Here is a 14589-nt window from a genome sequence, read left to right on the forward strand (position 1 = left end):
CGGAAGTGATCCTACGGTGCCGGAATAGTGATCGGAGGAGAGAAAGTGAGTGTTTTCTCAGAGAGAAGATGAAGAAGACGTAGAGAGAAGGAGGAGAGAATGGGATCCTTCAGAAATCTGAAAAGTGGGTGCATGCAGAGAGTGGAGTAGATTTTCTGAAAATCCAAGTTTTGCTCCGCACGTCAGAACGAACGTCCCCTCTTTAGTCGACACCTGTTTTTCACTAACTGATTTTCGGACCCTCTTCACTTGACACCTGGCGTCTGTCATCTGAGTGTCGAGCCTCCCTCTTGACACGTGAATTCTACTAAGCGATACGTGCGTGGATTTTACTGATTCTGACATATAAAAACAAAAAAGCTTTTCATACTCATAATTTATGATTAGATAATAGTATTTAACTATGGTATATATAATTTATTCTAGGCTTAGTGTAATTTGATTTCGATAGTTTTGGTTTCCTTATTTTTTTTATATAATTTTTTCTTTCAATTCTTTTAAAAGTTGAATTTGGTCCTTATGTTATTAACATGTAGATACCATGCATCAATTCGTGGATTTTTTAATTTATTAAAAAACATAAATCATACTTGCTAATAACAATTGTGATATTGTCAAAGAAACATGAGACGACTATAACTTGGTATGTTATAGTTTATATTTTCTAAAATTAAAATATTAAAAAATAAATAAATAGTTTGAAAAAATTAAAAATCTTATGAATTGATATGTTACGGGCATTGATATCCATTTAAATAGAACAGTTTTAAAAAAAATTAATAGAATAAATTAAATCTAAAAAATATTAAAAAGACCAAAATAAATGAAACTAAAAAATTAGAAAACTAAATAACTAATTAATACAAAATCAGAAGGCATTAAAGTTATTTAAAGAAAATCCCATTTACCAGAATACAATTTATTTTCTTATGCAACTAGAAAGGAGAGAAAAGCAAATTGCACATAATTTATAGTCCACTTATTGTAATGAGAATCATTTATTCGAAATAGTGATTTCAGGTAATTCTCATGGTGGGTTGAAATCCATTCACTGTTAATCCTCCATCAACACAGATAACCTGTCCAGTGATGTAAGAAGCTGCTGGCAAGCAAAGGAAAGTCACCAACGATGACACTTCTTCTGCTTCTGCTATACGCTTGATTGGTGTACGGGACATTATTTCATCCACAAACTTTTCATCTTTCAACAACTACCAAAAAAAATAAATAAAAAAAGTTAGAACAAATTCACCACATCATGTAACACAGATAAACACTATTTTGTATTCTATTTATTTAGGTTAAGAAATAGACTGATGTCTGACTCAAATCTATAAAAGCGACCTAGCAACAACAAATCTCATTAAAATCAATTTTATCTTATTGTACCATATAAGAAGTTAACTTATTTCTAAATTCAACTCTACAATATTAATATTAGACTTATTATATAAAGGAAAACAGCCAAGAGAAATTACATGTTCAACAAGCGGAGTCCTAGTAGCCCACGGTACAACACAGTTGCTCCTTATGTTGTCTTTTGCCCATTCACATGCCAGATCTTTTGTAAGCTGATTAATTGCAGCTGCAATTCAGTAGAGCAAAATTGTAAATATATTTATTTCTTTGTGATAAAATTTCAACGATCACATGTTCATGAAAGAAAAAACCTGATGATGACACTCACCTTTGCTTGCTGCATAGACAGCTCCAGTACCCAAGCTGACCACACCAGCCACAGATGAAATGAACACAATGCTTCCATTTCCAGATTCTTTCAGAAGAGGATATGCAAGTTGGCACAGATGGAATGAGGAGTCTAAATTAATTGTCATCAGCTGTGAGTATTCTTCAGCACTGTACTCAATTGTTGGCTTTCTAAAGTTTGTTCCAACGTTGTTTACCTAAAATAAAACAAAACTCATGCATACTTATGATTAATGAATAAAACATATCTAACTATAAACAGTATAATTCCTTCTTCATTGTTGTATCTACCATGAGGCTGTGCATTAATACATTTTCTTTTCTACTTAACAAGACTTGTAAATACAATATAATCAAATGCATGAACATTATGAGTAGAACAAACTGACATAGATGTTAAGCTTGCCATTGAAGGTGGATGCTACTTCCTGAATAAGATTCTCTCTCTGAGGAGGCGAGGACACGTCACACACCGATCCAGTAACCTGAAAGCCTTCACTCTGCCACTCTTCTAAGCACTTGTCGAGCTCCGTTTGGGTCCTTGAACAAGTATGCACAGCCGCGCCAAACGTGGCCAAGTCACTCACTATGGCGTGTCTAAAAAACAGTTTGAAACAAATGAATCATCAGACCAAAACAAAGTGAAATGAACAATCAAAAAGAGAAAGTATGTTGAGATGATCTAGAAAGAAAGATGAAAACCAACCCGATCCCGCGAGTGCCGCCGGTGACAAGAGCCGTCATTCCTCTGAGAGACCATCTTCCTCCTCTCTTACTTCTGCTGATTTCTGGCTCTGTCATTTTTTTTCTGTTTTTTTTTTCTCTAGAAGCGCGTTTGGAGATTGATAATTGAAATTTTCTTAATGTTCACCGTGATCTATATTATATAGTTAAACATTCAATAAGAACATAGCCTAGACAATAAATGCACCTTTTGAAAGTGATTTTTTAAGTAGAAACTTGTTTTGACTTGATGCACTGCAATACAGATAGAGAACAGGACCATGGCTGCTTCTAACACAATTAGTGAGAGCCACCTTTGTGGAAAAGACACCCACCTAGAATACTGTAATCTTAATATTATAACTGTTTAGTGTTGGATTTTATTGACTTGCACAGTAGTTTAATTTTTTGGAATTTTCTTCTGTTTATGTTTTTAAATTTTCTTTGTAACTTTTGGTTAATTATATTATTTATCGCCACAGGCATTTAATTTTCACAAAACATAAAGAATAAATATTTTATAATTACCCATATTTGATTGGAGTGAAATTACATTATTGCTTTAGATCATTCTTAATTGTTGACTTTATATTGAATATAGCTTCTAGGTTCACAATAAATTATTTCTTTATTTAATTTGTGTTTATGTTACTATTATTTTATTGGTATCTATAGTCTTCTTTCTAGTTATTTCTCAATTATACTTTTAAAAATAATTTAATATATAAGGCGATAATTTTATATTATTATACGTTGATTTGTGAATAAGATTATACACTTAATAATGAGTTTAGCTTTTATATTTCAAATTGGCAGATAATATCTTGACACAACAAAAATATCCGTAGGATAATTTAATAATTAATATGTAATATCTTAGTATAAATTACTAAACAAAACATCATATATTATGATAATACGTAAGAGATAGATAAGAACCATACAAAACATTTATCTAGATTAAAAATGTACAAGGTCTCAAAAAACTAATAAATTTCTCTAAAAATAAAAACTACTATACAGTATCTAGCTAAACCTAACATATCACTCGTTAGCATCATTGGTCTCTATAACAACATAAAAACACAACTCATCTTCTACTCACACCAACAAGTGATGGTAAGTTAGTAAAAGAAAATTTCATAAACAATTTAAAATATCACATATTAGTTCAACATTTATAACATTCTATCAATCATACAAACATATAAGAAGTTGACTTACTTGGACAAATGCTTTGACAACTAAGACCAAAAGTTCAGGGTAAAGACCTCTTGTCATTCTTTCTCACCTCATTCATCTTTATATAAGTTGAATGATTAGTAGTATATCGAGATGCCTACTTTAGAATCCCCATATGTCAAAGCACACACTAACAACATCACCATCAATTCCTCATTGGATTGGTTCCAACCATTCACATATCATATTATAAACCAACCATTATTTTCACATTCACATAATCACACACATTAAACACATTATAAGAAGTATATAAAAATTTAGTTAAAATTATGATATTTTCACTCAACCACCAGATCTGCTCACTCAGCTGAAGCATTATCGCTCACCCACCATATTTGCTCGCTTAACTAATAGTGCATGACAGCACACTCAATCAGCAACCAAATATGTTTGCTTTGCAAGAAAACCATTGGAACTTACAAATTTAAAATCTCCCAAAAGTCGTCAGCAAGTATATTTTTGTCCATCAAGTATATTCTTGCCCAGCAACCATCAAGTCTATGAACCCTTTGATTTTGGTTTTGCTTAACAAGACTTTTTTCGCTTCGCAACCATTAAGTCAGTAGCTCTCTGATTTTGACTTCGTCCAACGAGTATATGCTCGTTCAACAAGTCAACGTAATCATGTATAACAAAATTTTGCATATTTATGTCATTACAAGTTTGCAAAACCACTCTAACACCAATCACGAATGCTCAAACCAATTATTTCTCAATCATATACATTTCAACATTATAATTCACTTCAAATACAAGTTCAATCATTCAATCATAGTAGAGTTTTAATCACATTATTTTTAATTGCAATTAAAGCTTCCTAATTCAACTTAACAGATCATATATCACCAAACAACTCAGTTACACAATCTAACTAACATACAAGCATACAAGCATTAATCAAAACTTGTCTATTAGCTAAAATCAGAGTAACTAGCATTCCTTAGTAGTTAGATGACCAAACGACTCTAAAGACCTTAAAACATCTCCCATAGCTCCAAGAACCCTATCTACTTCTAAACATGATCATGACATACCATCAAGACCACTAATCAACAGAGAGTCTTATAGAAGACTCAGATGGCACGAGCGATTAAAATAATTAATATACATGAAAAAATGCATAAATTAAGGAAAAATAGCATAAATCAACTTACTCTTCACATAAATGGATCAGATAGACTTGAAGATCTCGCCTCAAGAATCTCTTAGACGAACTTTAATCATTAAACAAACAAAAATGTAGTTAGAAAACTTAGAAGAAGATATAAAACTCTTAGAAATTTTTTTAGAGAAATAATATGTTTTTAGATAATAAAACTCACAAATATAAATTTTATTTATATTTTTAAACTTTTAATATTAAAATAACTGAATCGTTATTTAAAACACTTTATCACGTATAAAACATGATTTTCTAGGCTTTTACCATAAAATATTTTAATTAATTTTGTAAATATTAAACAAATTAAAAAAGATTTAAAATGAAAAAGTTGTTTAAAAAGAATAAAATTTTAAATTAAATAGAATGAAGAGAAAAAAAATCTTTTAAATTACATAATAAGTTAAATATTATCGTACGTATACCTGTACAATCGATGCAAAATTTTCCGATCCATATATATTCAAACAAATTCGAGAAAGAGTTTGCCTCTTATTATTTGTATGCATATTTAATTGTTGTTTTATGAATTATACCCATGTTGTTTTATGAAGTTCCATATGGACCTTAAATGAATTGGAGTTTACACTTTGTTACATTATATATAGTTATGTAAGTTAATTATAGTTTTTAAATTGGAGACTGATTTCAAATTAATAATAATTCAAATTCTTAAATTAATTTATAACTTTTTACTAATAATAGAAAGTAATTTAAATAATAATAATTTTTAGTTTATAAAATTATGTCTAATTTAATCAATATAATAATAAATTATTTTTTGTTTATAATAATTTTTTTAGTATTAAAATATAAATAAATTTAAACTAGTAAAACATTAGTGGTTTTTTTTTTCAAATTAACCGTTTTTTATTTTATCATTCTATATAAATTTATCACTTTTTAAATTAAATAAATATAAATCATTTCCAAATGAACAATTATCTTTTCTAGTCATGCTTATAAAGTAATTTTTTGAAGTTAAATTATTTGTGGGAAGCATATATTTTGCGGTAATGTTTCTAATCATGATGATAGAAATTTTAAGATTAAAAATCATAGAAGAATTTGCTTTGAAATGAGAAAGAAAAAGGCTTGAGATATTACATTATCCACATGCCAGATGGTACCTATCACAGTTGCATCTGCGTGGGTGTGACTGCAAGAAATGGCTCTTGTTCTGAAGGTCTCCTTGTGTTCCACTTCTAAGCCACATCTTTCTCTCTCAAACTCCAATTTCAAACCCACTACTCTTTTTCATCTTCCTCTTCTGGTTCGTATACTCTACCTATTACCTATTTCTCTCTTATTCATCTTCAACACCGTAATTCTCTTAGCTTCGTTTCACAGGGATTCAACGCAAAGCAAACTCGCCAACCATCTCAGAAACTCGCATTTCCATTGGGTGAGTCTGTGTCTGGTGCCACCCTCGTGGCTCTCCTCTCTGCCTCTTTCATCTTTGTTGATCCCGCACTTGCATTCAAGGTAATCAATAACTCAACATTTTATAGTTTATCGATAAGAATTTTGAACCCCAGTTATTCAAGTTAAAGGCTTTTTGAGTTCATGAATGATGGGTATGGAGAATTCAGGGTGGAGGTCCATACGGGCAAGAAGTGACACGGGGACAAGATCTCACTGGGAAGGACTTCAGTGGCAAGACTCTGATCAAACAAGACTTCAAAACGGTGTAACTTTTTATTTTCCCCTTTGTTTTTAATTTTCAAAGGAGTTTACTTTTAATGCATTTTATCTTTCAACATAGTTTTTTTTAAATCAAATTAACTTTTAAGGTAATTATTATAAATAAAACAATCTTGTCGAACATAACAATCCATAATTGTATGACATTCTAATTAAATTCAAGATAATTTCTGTACTGCAAAGATTTTTACATTCTTAACTAATTAATGATCGGGATAATCTTGAATTTAAGTAGTTTCTGTATGAAGTTCATAAACTTACCTATGATAATGTCTAATTGAATCGTAGTATAAAAACTTTTTACACTGCAAGTGCAAAATTTATTTTCTCATTAAACTCTGTTTAAAACTAAACTGATTTGAAATTTGATGATGGAGTCATTCAAATGTGTGCTTTTGATCAAAATTTAATAAGTTAACTAACGTTGCCTGGTACAGTCCATACTGAGACAAGCCAATTTTAAAGGTGCAAAGTTAATAGGTGCTAGCTTCTTTGATGCTGATTTAACAGGTTTGTCCAACACTTCATGTTATAATAATGAATGTAATGTAAACATTTCGAATCCTGTTTACCGTTCACATTTATATTCTCTCCCCCATCTGCTGTCTTTGTCAGGTGCTGATCTTTCGGATGCTGATCTTCGAAATGCTGATTTTTCCCTGGCTAATGTGACGAAGGTAATTGTTGTTTTGTGTGTATTGTGCTCACATCAACCCAAAATTTTACGTAATGGGAGTGATCAAACATAGGGAAATAGTGTGAGTGGAGGGTAGATGATTAATCCTCAAATTTCTCAACATCTGATTAACTGTTTCCTCATCCCGTCCTTTTGTTATATTATTAGAAGAGAAATTACAAATGTTTCAAATAGATACAGAGAAAACGGGATACTAAATGACCAAATGGAAATATGAGGGATATTAGTGAATGCACACGAACATGTTCTAAAAGAAATCACTAGTAAAGAACGTGAACACGTCCAATTATAACATAGAAGGTGCAATCAAGTTAACTTATATGATGCATCATTAACATAATTGTTAGCCATCTGCAATCAGACAGAATGATAAATTGCATATGGATAGAATCAGACGGGAAACGATTAACAACTTCAAATTTTCTTATAATTGTTACCCAGTCCACTTTAATTGACGAATTTCTTTTTGGTTCTGTTCTGCATACCACTTTCTGCAGGCAAACTTAAGCAATGCTAACTTGGAAGGTGCACTTGCAACAGGAAATACTTCTTTTAAGGGATCAATTATTACAGGTGCTGGTATGTAATACCACTTAAACTAGAATGTGCTACTATTTCGCTTCAAGGGAAATATGGATGTAAAAGAGTGTGCTTCTGATGATAGCTTTCAATTCATTAAAATTCCTGCATTGATATTGGCTGGTGATTAGTTTACTAATCTATAGTTCCAAACCTGCCCAGTTAGAGAGAAAGAAGAAAACATATAATGGAGGAAAAACAATGGGAAGCAAGTTTGTCTGCAAAATCCATGAATATGTCTATGAACTTTACAAAGACAAATTATATTCTCCTTGACAATGGCACTGTGCTTCCATTTGTCATGATCTCACCCTGTTTTAGTTTGTATTTTTTTATGAAATATGTCCATCACTAGTAAATCTGCCGGAAATTTTTTAATACTCAACATGCAGTTCAGATATTAGAATATAGATTAGTCGTTTGTGTAGAAATTAGTACAGTGCACCTGCATAAGTTTGGTTTCTGTATGAGAAGTAATCATGGAAACTTACGATATGTTTGAGCTGATGTAATAACTGAACCTGTAAATGTAATGTTAAGAGCGTAAATAAACTTTGTTAAGACACGATGACACCACAAGAGTAAAAATTTACATCTTCATTTGATGGTTTGCTTATTGTTTTGGTTGGAATCAGACTTCACGGATGTACCACTAAGAGAAGATCAACGTGAATACCTCTGCAAAGTTGCTGATGGGTAAGATTATATACATAAATTAAGATTGTTTTATTGTCTGAAGATGCTTCATCTGTAACGAAGTTGTTTCTGGTAACAGAGTGAACCCAACAACTGGAAATGCTACGCGTGATACATTGTTCTGCAATTAGTATTCCATTGCTGACATTGCTGAAGAAGACTCACTCCAAGACCTTCAAAATATATGCACTAAATATTTGTATCTCCATTATCCTCTGTGCGGTCTGTGAAGTTGTCAGCTTGGCATGTTGTTGGAATCTTGTAATACAAAGCAACAAAATCTAGACTATTCCAAATTTCCATTCACCATACAATTGACAATAAGATTGTGATGTAACGCTCTTAACCATACCTATTTGTTTCACATAGCTCAACTCCTTTCATCTATAGTATAATAATACACTGAGGAATACATGGAGTGGCCTTGAGCAAGACTTAGGGTCAATTTTGAATAAATTTCTTAATCGAAAAAAAAAAAGTTAGTTTTTTGGTAAGCTAAAATTAGTTTTATTTATGTGTACGATAATTTATTTCATATAATTTTTCTGACTTTTTTAACATGTGCATATACAAATTTTAATATATGAAAAAAAAAATATTTTCTCTCCTAAAATATATAAAAAAAAGTTTTGTTCAAATTTACCCATAAGACAATGAAATGGATTGAAAAGATATACGTGAATATGATTGCAAAATATAGAAGTAAAACTAGATATAAAGGAGTTTGACACTTCAAAGAATATTGTGAAAAATGATGTTCGATAGGATTGTGTTGCCTAACTAAAATAGGTCTCCAATTCATACATTATCAATCACAAACTGGTAAGTTGTTGTACATGTTCATTTGTAAGTTCTATGTTTGGCATGAAGCACTATTATTATTCAGCAACCAAATGTTATACTAGTTTCTCCTTCTTCCTTTCTGACAGAAAAGCTTCACTCAGAAAACGTATTTAAAGGTGTTGTGAAATGTCCACACCCATTTTTCACCACCCTAAATTATGAGACAAAGGGAGATCACCAAAAGAGGAATACACACATTCCATTGCATGGAAAAAGAAATGACATACAATATTCACCCATGTATGTCCATGCCATACAGGAGTCTTAACAAGTCATAGACTTCGAGTATTGCGACCTTGTTTTTTGTTTGCCACACTATGTTACCATTTGATTCTTATCCTAGTAATTGAGTTTTCTGTTCCAATAGAGATCCCCCCCCCCCCCCCAGGCTGTTAAACATCAACATTAAAAAAAACATTTCAACATGTTTTAAGCTTTACGTTTACATCACTGATATATTTTTTTTCTTGTAAGAAAATACGAAATCTACTTATTGAGCACTTGGGAACATTTCATAAAAATATGAATTAATTCAATTATTTAAGCATTAGATATTATCTTTGTAATTTATGCATATCAAATTTTACATAAATGAGTCGTTTACTTATATTGTAACTAATATATTATTGATCAGAGTAAAATCCGATAAAATATCAATTAACCTTTTAGTATATGAAATGTATAAACTTAATCTATTTTATATATAAAAAAAATCATTTCGACTATTACATTGGTTTCATATTGAATGAAGCCAGAATACAGTACCACAAGTACAAAAATTCGACTCTTAATATCAATTGTTCTTTTAATATATGCCCAAAAAAAATCATCGTAAATCTTTCATAATTTAGAAAAAAAAATACTCACTGAAATTATCTTCTGACACTCTAGAAAGCCAGCCATTGAACTAAACAAACTTGTTCCTGCTCAGACTTAATAGCCAGGTTCCACTTCACACCTCACACTATGTTTCTCTTCTTTTTTAGCCTTGCATGCAGCAAGAAGCAAGAAGAAAGAAGCAAGATGAGCTAATAAAGAAAGGAGGCACTGGCACAACGGTAAATTTTATTTCAAGCTCAATCGTTCAGAATCCCTGGGAAGTATGGCAGAAATATTAAATATACTGATAAACAATCAATATCCGACGTGTATTCATGACCATTCTGGAAAGGCAGAAAAGGGTGAGAGAAGAGCAAGCCAGTATCATCAATGATTTGCAAGTCACGGCGGAGGAGTCCGCTGTCCTCGACCACGATGAGGTCTATTATCAGAGCCTCCATCTGAAGATTCGTTTGCATCATCAGATCCAGACTGTCCATCATAATTTTCCCCCCATAGTGTCGCGGGTCTTCTTATTCGCATCTGGAGTGTGGTGCCCCTGGACACAGATGCAGGTTGAAGAATGAGGAAAAACACAGCTAGCAGACCACCATCATCTATGGGATCATCAACCCCGAATGAAGTTTGAAGTGTGCTAAGGAGGTCGCCAAGATCCCTCTGGCGCTCTAACCTCCTCCAGTTACGCTGACGTTCTGGGTCTACTGCAGATGGGCGCTCTAGAGGATGTTCAAGTCTTGCATGCTTTCTAAGATCTGGGTATGTGCCAGTGAAGTTGCAAGTCTCACAAGAACAACTCCTTGATTTTTCATTCATAAAATGCCGAGCCGCCTCCACTACTTTCCACTCTTTTATTTGCCCTCTACATAGAGGGCATACTAACTTTGACTTTGCCTCATTGTCACAGGATAAGGCTTGCATTGTAACCAAACCCTCACTTCTGTCTTCAGGCACATCAATTCTACTTTGGACAGTCACCTCACTTATGTCTTCCGGTACATTAATTCCACTTTGGACAGTCCCCTCCTCATTTCTGTCTTCTGGCACATCAATTATACTATCGACAGTGTTAGAAATTTGACTTTCTACTTGAGCAATGGTTGATGCGGTCTCAGCAAATGACTTGCGGAACTGATCAAGACAGTTTGAGTGGCGATAGCTAGTGTTACACATGTAAGGACGGCATCCTTTCTCATGGGATGAACATATAAGGAGAACAGCATTGTGAGGGTGTTCCATGCACACTGGACACCTAGCATCCTCCCATTCTTTAACGTTTTCCTCTGACTCTCTAAGAGCAGATCTTCCAACACAACTAGAGCTGCTCGGGTAAGGTGATGCTCTGCTACTTTCATGCGACAAGGACCTATCCCTTCTCTCCTTTGGCATCTTGAATTGTCAATACTTTTTTTAAACACAGACTCCACCACCCAGAGGAATAACTGAAGTAACTTGAAACCTACATACAGGTAGCATCAACATGAACAAAACTGAGTTCAACATCAATACACATACAGGAAAAACTCATGTCAAATACATCAGACATCAGTGAAAAAAAAAAGTCATCAATGAGTAAAGCAATAGAACCTAAAAATCAATATAGCTGGAATCCATGTTCATAGTTATTCCACAAACAAATTTCATTCCAAAACTCCATGTAAATGTTGAAAGTAGAATGGTTATCGTTAAGACAAATCCATGAGAGGACTTGGTTTACGAAAAATATATAAGTTATGCACACAAGACTTTAAAATTAAATGCACCAGTGTAAGCTGTTGCTTCAATGCTGATGAATCCCCTCTTATTTCTCCATTATTATCATGACCCAAATCCAGTGTCCATGACTAGAATAGATTAGAGTAAATCTAAACCTTATTTCCACCCATTTTACACGAGACTTTCCCAAATTTGATAATAACCTACTTCATGATATTAAGTGTTGAAAACAAAATCAATCATATCAAATTTATAGCAATTTAAAACAAAAGAGTTAAGAAAACTATTATAATCTTTTTATAAATAAAATTGGAATGATAAAACATTCTTCACATCCTTTAATAGAAAAGGGGGTCTACTAAGACACAGCGAGGTCAGCCCAAAGTACCCTAATATATATAATCATTCAAATAATTATACATTTTTCTATTTCTCATAAAAACTCAATATTATGAAAAATTCTAACTATGTTCTCATTTCTCGTTATAATTTAGCCAAATTCAAACCATCAATAATACCACCATACATGCATGTATAATTATATACACCATAATAAGAGAGATTAACCACAGACCAAGTAATAGATATAGGGTCATGCCTCAATTGGCAAGCTCAACTGACCAAATTATGTGTCCTGTCAAGCTCAACCTATCAAGCATAACATGCTTATCATAATCTAGGGTCCGTTGACCCTGTATTTCAGAATGATGTCAGGGATCCATTCACCCAATGTTTTTCTAAAGGATACGTTCACCCAGTGGCTTACATATGTATAGTATGAGCGCATAGAGTATTTATTTTCTCACCATGGTAAGTAAGACATTGTCCCTATTTCAGCAAAAGCAGGTGTTCTAACATAGACCCGTGAAAAATTGCAATCAAACAAATCCTAGGCAATAACAAGTGATGTATTCAATGTATCACATCTAACAACCTCATACCATATCTGTTCACTTTGTTACTACGGCGCAAAAACTTTGCCAGCGCACTATTTTCAATACAAATTGAATAAAACAACTGATAATTGTATATCATAGACTACCGCATGCAAATTTTAAAATATAAGAATCAAGACGTCCTATAACATGTAAATTCTAAAATATAGAAAAAAATAAAAGCCTTACTAAACTACTCCGCTCCTATCATGGAACTGAATTGAAATACATCGTATTTGAGATTTTACCACACGAAGCTAGATTTTCTAAGCTTTCCAACAAGCTCAGGATCACACAGATTTGAGTTCCTTCACCAAAGTAATGATCCTTTAAAGTAGACTGATCAAAATACTGAACAGAAAAAGTAATTACACGAAGTTACAGTTACAGGGAATTCTATAGTTATCAAGACATTTTGAAAATTTTCAGGATCAAAGAACTAAATGTAAGCTCCCAATTAAAGTTGTTTCCACTTCAAAATCACTTGTATAGCTTAAGTTATTCTCTTTTAAAGTAGGATGACTCATCAAAACCTACAGCAAATAATCATGTTCTCAAATTTATTTTGAATTTTGATGTATGCTAATGAAATTTTCCGGTTAGATACTTAATTAAAAGCTTTTGAAATCCTCTATATAGCTTTAGTTATTCTCTTTTAGGTTGAATCCTTAAAACTTACTGCAGATAATCATGTTCTCAAATTTATTTTGAATTTTGTTGTATGCTTATGAAATTTTCTGGTTAGATACTTCATTAAAAAGCTTTCAAACAAAGCATCGCCTTTTACAGCATCTAAACTGGAAAATTTTTCGTAAAAGCAATTATTCCAACTTCAAACCAAGCATCATAGATCTCATTCATGAAATTTAAAGAAAAATAAAACATGGTTGCAAAATCCACGCTTAAACCCCAATTTATCGCATGACTCGAAGGCTGAACTTCTGCCAAACACTTTTTGAGTAAATTCTCCAACTTTCCCAAGTCTTCAAATTTCTCAATCCCCTCAGCCCCTCTATTTGCAAAGCTACACAAGTCGACCCAACAGCTTATTTATCACAGAAAACTCCGCAAGAAACAAGATTCCCTTTCAAAACCCTAGTTTACCGAAACCAAACACACAGAAGCAATTCAACGAATCCAACTCCAGAAATCAAGAGAAATAGCAATAAATTGAAGTTTAATCTCTAAATCCCTCACCACTTCGATCTTCTTCAACCTCCACGGAAAAAAGTTTAGATGTGCTGAAACCCGAAACTTGTGATACCCTTGAGTTTCTCTCGTTCTCCTCTTCAATTTCTTCAACTGTGAACAACACAAGGGAGATCTCGATCGATCTTCCTCTTTTCCTTTGTGTTTCCCCTTTCTCTTCGTCTCTTCTTCCTCTCTTTCTCTCTGTTTCTTCTGCACTTCCACGTTGGAAACCCAGTGATTCCTTCCATTATATAACTTTTATTATTTACTTTGTAGGACCTACACTTCCCCCATTTCCATATTCCTTTTTCTTCCACCTTTTCTTTTTTTTAAAAAAAACTATGAATCTTCGTACATATTTTTAATTACTAATTATAAATCCTTCTTATAATAAACATTTAATATTTTAGAAATATTAAATCTCAGCATAATACTACCACACATTAAGCATCAAGGAAACTGTATATTTCAAAAGCTTTTAAATCTCATCAATTATCTTCTTTATAAACTGTCTTATAATAAATTACATTAATCACTTCTGAAAATTTGAAAAACTA

The 14589-nt window shown here is 32.5% G+C and overlaps 3 protein-coding genes across 5 annotated transcripts; 1 reads left to right on the forward strand and 2 right to left on the reverse strand.

The window, feature by feature from the left end:
- Window positions 1–857: 857 nt before the first annotated feature.
- LOC128193327 (tropinone reductase homolog At5g06060-like) lies at window positions 858–2653 on the reverse strand. The gene is made up of 5 exons (XM_017561484.2): window positions 2414–2653; window positions 2097–2304; window positions 1688–1904; window positions 1479–1585; window positions 858–1211 (listed from the first exon to the last, which is right to left on the reverse strand). Exons 1-5 carry the CDS (start codon window positions 2506–2508, stop codon window positions 1017–1019), a joined length of 822 nt encoding a protein of 273 aa, XP_017416973.1. The 5' UTR covers window positions 2509–2653; the 3' UTR covers window positions 858–1016.
- A 3291-nt stretch (window positions 2654–5944) lies between these two features.
- Window positions 5945–8874, forward strand: LOC108327928 (thylakoid lumenal 15 kDa protein 1, chloroplastic). Of its 2 annotated transcripts, none has more exons than XM_017561664.2 (8): window positions 5945–6107; window positions 6185–6319; window positions 6427–6522; window positions 6976–7048; window positions 7154–7215; window positions 7733–7808; window positions 8450–8510; window positions 8590–8874. In XM_017561664.2, exons 1-8 carry the CDS (start codon window positions 6003–6005, stop codon window positions 8639–8641), a joined length of 660 nt encoding a protein of 219 aa, XP_017417153.1. In that variant the 5' UTR covers window positions 5945–6002; the 3' UTR covers window positions 8642–8874. The 2 variants fall into 2 exon arrangements, with proteins under 2 accessions (XP_017417153.1, XP_017417152.1); XM_017561663.2 differs by having other exon boundaries at window positions 5947–6107; window positions 7733–7814.
- Window positions 8875–10401: 1527 nt separating this feature from the next.
- LOC108329424 (uncharacterized) lies at window positions 10402–14270 on the reverse strand. Of its 2 annotated transcripts, XM_052873624.1 has the most exons (3): window positions 14039–14270; window positions 13090–13192; window positions 10402–11649 (listed from the first exon to the last, which is right to left on the reverse strand). In XM_052873624.1, the coding sequence occupies exon 3, from the start codon at window positions 11577–11579 to the stop codon at window positions 10575–10577; it is 1005 nt and encodes a 334-aa protein (XP_052729584.1). In that variant the 5' UTR covers window positions 11580–11649; window positions 13090–13192; window positions 14039–14270; the 3' UTR covers window positions 10402–10574. The 2 variants fall into 2 exon arrangements, with proteins under 2 accessions (XP_052729584.1, XP_017419104.1); XM_017563615.2 differs by lacking the exon at window positions 13090–13192.
- Between the last annotated feature and the right edge of the window lie 319 nt (window positions 14271–14589).

The sequence above is a fragment of the Vigna angularis genome, chromosome 2 (genome assembly GCF_016808095.1).
Source record: "Vigna angularis cultivar LongXiaoDou No.4 chromosome 2, ASM1680809v1, whole genome shotgun sequence".
Lineage (NCBI taxonomy): Eukaryota > Viridiplantae > Streptophyta > Magnoliopsida > Fabales > Fabaceae > Vigna > Vigna angularis.

Bases quoted from the DNA above. Each gene is read 5' to 3' on its own strand.
- LOC108327928 (XM_017561663.2), top strand. From the start codon at position 6,003: ATGGCTCTTGTTCTGAAGGTCTCCTTGTGTTCCACTTCTAAGCCACAT. The intron at 7,216-7,732 runs GTAATTGTTGTT...CACTTTCTGCAG, and splicing joins CCCTGGCTAATGTGACGAAG to GCAAACTTAAGCAATGCTAA. The intron at 8,511-8,589 runs GTAAGATTATAT...TTCTGGTAACAG, and splicing joins CTCTGCAAAGTTGCTGATGG to AGTGAACCCAACAACTGGAA.
- LOC108329424 (XM_017563615.2), bottom strand. From the start codon at position 11,579: ATGCCAAAGGAGAGAAGGGATAGGTCCTTGTCGCATGAAAGTAGCAGA.
- LOC128193327 (XM_017561484.2), bottom strand. From the start codon at position 2,508: ATGACAGAGCCAGAAATCAGCAGAAGTAAGAGAGGAGGAAGATGGTCT. The intron at 2,305-2,413 runs GTTGGTTTTCAT...ACTGTTTTTTAG, and splicing joins GGCGGCACTCGCGGGATCGG to ACACGCCATAGTGAGTGACT. The intron at 1,905-2,096 runs GTCAGTTTGTTC...GTTTTATTTTAG, and splicing joins ATGGCAAGCTTAACATCTAT to GTAAACAACGTTGGAACAAA.